This window comes from Vombatus ursinus, unplaced genomic scaffold (genome assembly GCF_900497805.2).
Source record: "Vombatus ursinus unplaced genomic scaffold, bare-nosed wombat genome assembly UNPS02015175.1, whole genome shotgun sequence".
In the NCBI taxonomy this organism is placed as follows: domain Eukaryota; kingdom Metazoa; phylum Chordata; class Mammalia; order Diprotodontia; family Vombatidae; genus Vombatus; species Vombatus ursinus.
The window spans coordinates 16,567,077-16,575,609 of record NW_020954953.1 but is presented as its reverse complement, the minus strand read 5'-3'; the positions used below and the strand labels follow the sequence as shown (position 1 = coordinate 16,575,609).

The 8,533-nt window shown below is 44.0% G+C and overlaps 1 protein-coding gene across 2 annotated transcripts in view; it reads left to right on the top strand.

The window, feature by feature from the left end:
* The first annotated feature begins 3,410 nt into the window (after positions 1-3,410).
* Positions 3,411-8,533, top strand: part of LOC114031540 (connector enhancer of kinase suppressor of ras 3) — a 113,445-nt gene continuing 108,322 nt past the window's right edge. The window contains exons 1-2 of one of the 2 annotated variants that reach the window (XM_027846673.1): positions 3,411-3,666; positions 4,002-4,213. In XM_027846673.1, the coding sequence (XP_027702474.1) occupies positions 4,162-4,213 (52 nt within the window). In that variant the 5' untranslated portion in view covers positions 3,411-3,666; positions 4,002-4,161. Of the gene's footprint in view, positions 3,667-3,690; positions 4,214-8,533 lie in introns of those variants that run through there. The other variant, XM_027846672.1, reaches the window with a different exon arrangement.

Here is an 8,533-nt window from a genome sequence, read left to right as displayed (position 1 = left end):
CATTCAAGGCATTTGCTTGAATTCGCTGTTCCAGGGCTTGGGGGAATACAGAAATATTCAGTACCTTTGGCTGTGGAGGTTACAGTAGGGCAGATAAGATTCTATTCACAAATAATAATGCAAAGCAGAATGTGAAAGTACACAAAAGAGGTGCTAACAAAGTGTGAAAAGCTTTTGGGGGGGGAGGGGAAAGGATTTATTTTTTTTATGACTGAAGATGCAATCCAGATTAGTGTCCTAGGCAAAGAGAGTTAGCAAATTCATGAATTATTCTTTTGTTTGTACTTCAATTTAAAAAACCCAACCAAACTTGTTCACCTAAGAGGTTCTGATTTGATTCAAACCTATTAGTATCCATTAAGAAATGAACCTGTGTTTGGATTTCACAACTCTGCATTTTCCACCAGGAAGCAAGGGTTAAATATCATTTCTACCAACAAACACCTGCAATTAAAAGCAGAAAGGCTTATATTTAAATAACAATTAGCCTTCTGGGTGGGAAGTATAAACAGAAAAATAATTCATTAATTGTCTAATTATTCTGAGCTCTTGCAGACAATAACTTGACTTTAATAATAACTGACATTCATGTAGCCTTTAAAGTCTGGAAAGAATATTATATTCATTGTCTCATTTGAGCCTCATAACCGCTCTGTGAGGTAAGTACTACAGGTATTTATTTTTACACAAATAAGACAGATGAGGAAACTGAAGCTCAGAGAGGTTGTGACTTGTCCAAGGTCTCTTAGTAAGTGTCTGAGGCTGGATTTGAACCCAAGTTTTCTTGACTCCGGGCCTAGCACTTTAACCATTAGCTCTGACTTCTTCTTTTTAATTTAAATTTTCAGCTAAGACAAAATTGTGGGTTGGCATAGGATGCCTGTAATATTAATAATGATAGTGAGCATTCATACAGAGGTGAAAGGTTTGCAAAGTACTTCACATGTATGACCTGATTTGACCTTGAGAAGTTGTTACTATCATTAATCCCATTTTACAGATAAGAAAAATGAGGCTGAGAGGTTAAGTGACTTGCTCAGGATAACATAGCTCAAAGGCTGGATTTGAGTCTTAGCTAAAAATTAAATGAGATTTCTAAGAAAATAGATTGTTTTGTTGTTTTCATTTTGTAAAAGGAATATGCATTGCCAGGTCATATAGTCTGGGGACACAAACAAAAGACCAGAGGCCTTTATCAAGGCTTTCATTATGCTGCAATTGAAATTTGCAACTGAAAGATAAAATTTCAGTTTGCCACTAAATCTCAGAGTTTACTCAGCATTTTTGTTTTTAAAGTCTCCATCTGATTCCTTCATAGGAGCCAGAAGTCTGTGTATACACTGCTTGCTCAATTTCATAGCTAGATTACATTCACGTCTAAATTTTATCTGCACGTCACCATACAACAAATACTTTGGTGTCAGTCCCTCCCTTGTGCCCAGTTGAGCAGAGCTGTATAACTTCCTTGATGCAGGTTTGTTTGAATTCTGAAATTGCCCCTTAGGATTGTGTATTCTTAAGCACCTGGAAGAATGATTTGTTTCTCCATATTAAGGGGCCAGGGCAATGTTTTGGGGCTCAGGAACTGAGGGGTACTCAATGAGCACATGTGAACAATGGGCTCTTGTTGTTAAGTCTGTCTGATTCTTTGTGACCAGATTTGGGGTTTTCTTGGCAAAGATACTGGAGTGGTTTGCCATTTCTTTCTCAAGCTCATTTTACAGATGAGGAAACTGAGGCAAAAGGATTAAGTGACTTGCCTGGAGTCGCGCAGCTAGGAAGAGTCTGAGGCCAGATTTGAATTCATGAAGATGAGTCTTCCTGACTCCAGGCCCAGCACTCTACCCATTGCACCACCTAGCTGCCCTAACAATGGGCTAAAACTTTGCAAAATCTTGTTCGGTGAGTTTAGATTTTCAGTTCCTTGTATTTTATTTATTTTATATTTTATATCTTATTTTATTTACTGAGAATTTACTATTACTTAGGATGATAGCTCTAGAACTGGTAGGGGCCTCAGAGGCCATCTAGTTTAACCCACATATTTTACAGATGAGGAAACTGAGGCCCAGAGAGGTTAGGTCGCCTTCCAAGGTTGTGCAGGCTACATGCATCAGAGGCAGAATGTGAATTCAAGTTCTTTGAAGATTCCTCTCTCCACCGCCTCTTGGTGAAAGATGTGCTGAGCAGATTGCCTTCACAAAGCTTCTATTCTAATGGTTCTTTAAAACCTTTTAACAATGTAAATATCAAAATACTGTTGTATTGCTTGGAGCCCCAGAGGGTCTCCACAGCTGGTCGCTCAAGGGTCAGTGGAGAGGTACATGGGTGGGAGGAGGAGGCAGCATATTACAAAGTGTCCAGGGAAGTTGCAGTGAGATATCTGGAAATGGGCGAAATCACCTCTAGGAAGAGTTAGGGATAGTTTGTGTACAGTCTCTGCTCTCCCTCCCAGGTTTACAATTTAGTGTGAGTCTAGAACACATAGAAATAGCCATGATCTAAATTAACAATAGCTCATTCTATTGTGTGCTTGTATTTACATCCCCTGTGTTTAGCACAGGGCTTGGCATATAGTAGGTGCTTAATAAATGCTTTGACTTGAGAGTTTGGACCCTTGGTTGCCTGACTTCTAATTCAATGCTCTTTCCTGTAACTTTAGCTTGGCTCTCCAGAACAGATACAAAATGAATGAGAGACAGAGAGAGAAACAGACAGACAGAGAGAGAGACAGAGAGGAGGAGGAGAAGGACGACGGCGACACAGAGACAGGTAGATCCTGGTTGAGGCATTCAAGTAAGCCTTCGTGGAAGAGGTGGCATTTGACCCCGGTGGGGAAAGAAGGCTAAGATTTCAGCCAGGAAAGATGAGGTGGTGGTGGTGAAGGAATAGGAGGCCCAGGAAGCACGTAAGCCAAGGTACAGGGGAGGAAAGCTTCCATGGAACGGGTTGAAAACCAAGCAGTATATTTTGGCAGGAACTAGAATACTTTTAAATTAAGAAAACATCCATCACAACGCAATAGTTTCTAAAAGTACTTCAGTAACCAGAAAGAAATGCAGTGCGTGTGTATACGTGTATGTAGTTTGCTGCTCAAACCCTGACAGGCAGCACTGCTCTACTTTTCCAAGGCCATTAAAACAAGGACACACGGCTCTAGCATAACCGAGCATACTGTCCTGGATGTATGCACATTGTACCACAAGCCAGCCCGGGATGGGGGCTGGGTTTTTTGGGAAGTTTGAAAGTAAATGGACGGCCACTTGGGGCGTGAGTGAGAAAGACAGAAAAGAGGGAAAGTAACTAGAGAGCCGGGTGGCTTGGGACCCGCCCTCCCCCCTCTCACGGGTTTCACTCAAACCGCCCCCGCTCTCGCTCCCTTATCCTGTTGGCAACTGAAAGAGTAGAAACTGTGTAACCCGAGAACAGCCGCTCTCCCCTCCTCCTCTTTTCCTCGTGCGCACCCAGGAGATTACGGAGTTGGAACCTGCTGGCGGGAAGGCTACGGAGAGGATCTCGTCCTCTCATCGGGGCGCAGGGGGAGCAGGAATAAGTGTCCTACACACAAATGCACACTAGAGCGCAGTGGGAGCAGGAATAATCTTCCACGTTATAAAGAGGAGGCGCTGGAGTCGAAGGGAAGGGCGCGTCGTGGCAACTTCGGAAGTAAGCGGTACTGGACCGTGGGGCTCGGGCATGGAAAAGAGTGTCGGGGCTGCTGCTGCTGGAGGGCTTCGGCCGTAGAAGAGCGTGCCAGCTGTGACCGTAGCTGTAGCAGCGGATCGGATTTGGCAGCAGGGGAGGTGGAGAAGGAGGAGCAGGAGCAGGAGGAGGAGGAGTTGCCGCAGCTGGCGTGTTGGCAGCTGGAGGAGGAGCTCCACAGCTGTGTCTGTGTGTGTTGGGGAAGAGGCCGGGCTTGCCCGCCCTGGGAGTCGGAGGGACGTTGCTAAGAGGGTGGTTGTGCGGTACAGGACGGTACCTGCTGATACTGTCTCTTTTAGCAACTGCGATGGACGGTCGGGAGCGAGGTCTTTAGCCCGGAAAAAAGAGAATCAGAAGGTTCAGCCCTGCCTGAAGAAGGGAGGTGTTAGTGGGACTCGGGCGCCGGGCGCTTTCGAGCGGACCTTTTAGCCTAGCCGGGGACAGAGTGGCTGGCTCACCATGGAACCCGTAACCAAGTGGAGCCCCAAGCAAGTGGTGGATTGGACTAAAGGTGAGAACGACTTTTGGGGGGCGCTTGCGTTGTGTCCGAAGCGGGGTGGGGAGGGAAAGGAGTGCAATGTTTGATAAGGAGCGGACTCCCCTTTCCTTTTTGGAGGGGTTGGGGGAAGGGTCCCATCTCAGCCTGAGGGGCAGAAGGGACACAGCTGCCCAGTGAGCTGAGAAGCAAAAGTTGGCTTCAGGCTGCCTGGTTCGCCATACATCTTCCAAGTCCTTTCCCCCTTTTCCCAGCTGTTTTTTTTGGGGGGGGGAGGGAGTAGGGGGATGGACAGGAGTGGTGGCAAGGCTTGTAGCTTCGGGCGCATTTAGCAACCAAAAGTTTTCCGAATACTTGAGAACCCTTGCTTTGCGATTTGGGGGGCGGCTGGTGGTAGAACGCGCGCCCAGGTCCGCAGTTCGGCAAAACTTTTTTTCTCTGCTGGCCTTTCCTTGACCGGCCACGGCTCGGGCCGGCTGCGCTCGGACTCGGCAGCCCTCCCCTGAGCAGCCCCTGTTGGTTTAGTTCTGGCCTTTAGAGGCACAACGCACCTTTTGTGTGGGTGGCTCGAGTCGCTCCTCGTAAAAGGCACCCTGTCCAGAACAACCCAGAGAAACGAGAAGGCTGTGTTTAGAAGGTAAAGAAAGAAAGCGTGCTTCTGGCTGGCTGCTTTATTCACTTTTCTCGGCGAAAACTTGCAAACTGCGCTACGTTAACTTTGTAACGTTTCGCCTCGCTAGTAACCCTGACCCCAGGAATTCGGAGCACTAACTGTCTTTTGTCTTTAGCTCTGGGAGGGTGTAGTTGCCGGGAGAAAGTTGCATTCCTGTGCTGTGGTTGGGGATTGAAAATGAAGAGAAAGAACTTTCCATCTGTTTTAAGACCGGGAGAATATCTATTTGTCGCCTGTTGAAACTGCCTTAGAGGGTAGGAGGAGTATGTCTGTTTAGGGACTAGGACCTCGGCAGTTCTTCTGGAGCCCGTGTTAGTCACTTCCACTCTGGGTTGACCTGCAGCCTATGCGGCATCTCCCTGGGGCTCCTAGGGAGACCGCGAAGAAGGCTACTTAAGCCTCTTTTGTAGAGTGGGCGGGCTCTATCCGAAAGAACTGTGCTGCCCCTTTTACCCCAAGGATGCTTTGCTCCACTCTCCTGGGTATCCTTTCTCATGACAGGATCAGACTTTGGATAAGCTTTTAAGACTTCGTCTCTCCCGTGGGTGTGACCACAATTAAAACTATTAACCTCTTCTGGTAATTGCTGTGTTTCATGCATCCAGTGGTATACCTGAGTAAGGATTGGAGCCATAGATTATTAGAGCTGGGACTTGAAATCCCTCCCTCTTATTTTACAGATGAAGAAACTGAGACTCCCCTTCCAGAAGCCTTCCCTGATTTCTCTAAGTTTAGGTCATGTGGACATGTGTTTGTTTCCATAGAAGGTAGTAAGCTCCTTGAAGACAGGCAGTTTTCAGTTCAGATTTTTTGTTCTTTGTTTTTGTTTTTTAGGGGAGGCAACCCAGGCTAGTGGAATGAGTGTTGTTGGATTTCGTATACAAGAACCTGCATTCAAATCTGGATAGCTCACTCAAAACTGGACTTGAAGTCAGGAAGACTTTGGTTCAAATCCCACTTAATGTATTTACTAGTTTTGTAACCCTGGGCATATCCCTTAGCCTTATGCAGCCTTAGTTTATTAATCTGTAAAATGGGGTAAGAATAGTGTTTACTTGTGGTTGTGGTGGTCAAATGAGATAATGTATGTAGAATGCTGTACAAATCTTAAAGCTTCTGTAAAGGTTAGCTATTAGGATTGACTCATTTGTAAAAGGAGGTGGTTAGATTAGCTCCAAATCTGTAATCCTATGACTATCCACAGTAGCTCCTTAATAAATAAATAGCTGTTATTAACATACATAGTGTAGGATTGGTTTTAGTGTTAAGACTTGGGTTCAGGTCCCAAGTGTGTGATTCATACTAGTCTTTAGGCTCTAAACTGTGTTAACAGGTCTGAATTAGTGGAGGGAGTTCCCACCTCTGGGAGTTCCCTATATAGATGAACTCTCAGATTTAGGGGAAGAAATATACAGGGTGATAGGTATACAAAGGCAAAAATGAAACAATGCTTGTCCTCATGAAGCTTACAGTCTACTGGAGGGGTGTCTTCAGAACTCTTAACTGGATTCCATATCTCTTTAACCTAAGTTCATAGGATTTGAAACACAAAAAAAACTACCTTTTTTTTTAAACAGTTTCAGAAGCTTGCTATAGACATAGTTTTTACAATTCTTGGATTTGTAGTTATTACTAACATTCCGTCTACCTACTAGTAAATTGCCTTATATAAATACCAGTTAATGGGTTAGGGCAGCTAGGTAGTGCAGTGGATAGAGCACAGGGGTCAGGAGGACCTGAGTTCAAATCTGTCCTCAGGTATGTGCTAGATGTGTGATCCTGGGCAAGTCACTTCACTCTTTTTGCCTCAGTTTCCTCATATGTAAAATGAGCTGGAGAAAGAAATGGCAAACCACTCCAGTATCTTTGCCAAGAAAATCCCCAATAGTATCACAAAGAGTGGGACACAACTGAACAACAAATTAAAAGGTTAACTCTTACTGAGCAGCCACAGACTTAACTCTGCCCTTTCTACTTGTATGTCACATTACCACGTAACAGGCTTGCAGTGAGATAATCCTCTATTACATGAATGTATCACAGTTTGTTTAGCCATTCTCAAATTGATGGACATCTACTTTATTTCCAGCTCTGCTAAAACAAAAAGTGCTATCTGGAGTATATGGAACCTTTCTTTTTATCAATGACCTCCTTAGGGGATATACCTAGCAGTGCAATCCCTAGGTCAAAGGGATGGATGTTTTAGCCACTTTGTTTGCATAGTTCCAAATTGCTTTTCCGGCTGGTTCTACTATTTCATAGCCCCACCAACAGTATACTCGTGTGACCTATCTTTCCCATAACTCCTCCAACACTGACTATTCCCATCTTTTCTGACCTTTGGTCTTGACTGCAACTGGGGAAATTTATCACATCCTGTAGGACGTGTGTATGTGTATTTGTTTGCCCCTTGGGACCAGGGTGGTGGTGATGGTTGTGGGTGTGGTGAAATGGGAGGGGGGGGTGTAAATTTGCATCCTGTTATGTTTGTTCAGTGTGATCAATTGAAAAGGAAGAGCAGATTAAAATATTTTTGGCATCAGGTTGCCTTGACATTATGACAAACTAAGATTTCTGTCTGAAGAAAGTTCCCTGCCAACCTGAAAGAGCATTTATTTGTAGCACAATACGTCTGTGTCCTAAGGCCTGAGCACTGATTAGGTTGCATACCTGTGGTCAGCACTTGGCAACTTTTCTAAATAATACTGCCTCTTTGGACTACCAGTACAGTGACACAGAGTGACCTGGATTATTTCAGTGTTTAAGCCTACACTGCCGTAGAAGGGAAAGTCAAAGTATATAGCTAATTCGTATATTAAAAAGTTCTTCTTTCCTAGGTTGCAATGGCTTGCCTTTTTTCTGAAACCCTATTTAAAACTTTTAAAATTTCTAACAATATAAAACATTGTTTTGTGCACACTTATTTACTGCTGACTTTTTAGTCTGTCTTTTGTATTACTTCTCCATCTCCATTTTATAGTATGACATATTTCCCCTGAGAAGCAAGTTTCATGAAGATTTTGCTGGTGCAATATAATGCATGGACTCTAATAGAGTCCTTGGGATTATGAACTTCATGGAAATCCTTAGATTAGAAAAACAGCATTGATTGAAGTGAGCTTGGACAAAATCCACAATTCAAGCTTCTGTGGATGATATTAGACTTATGGTTGAAAAATCAGGGCTGATATCAGTGAGAATTGGTTCATCTAGCTTCTGATAAAGGTGTTCATTCTCACCAAGTGGTATCCTCACAAGTAGAGCTGGAAGAGAGACCTTAGAATCACCTCGTTAAGCCTCAATTTTCTCATCTGTAAAGTGAATTTAGATGGCTTCTGAGGGCTCCTCCCCTAGATCTATGATTGTATGATGTCACCTCTGTTCCTGCTCTGAATTGGCTCTTCCCTGGACCTGGAATGCACTTCTTCCTCATCTCTATGTCTTAGAATCCTTTATTTCTTTCAAAACTCAGCTCAGGCTTTACAACAGAACCAATTAGTACATTGAAACAATACTCTTACATTCATATACCACAGCTTATTTAGCCATTCTCCAGTTTCCAGGTCTTTGCTAAAATAAAAGTGCTATTTTGGAGTATATGGAGCCTTTCATTTTATCAGTGACCTTCTTGGGTTATGTGCCTAGCAGTGGAATCCCTAGGT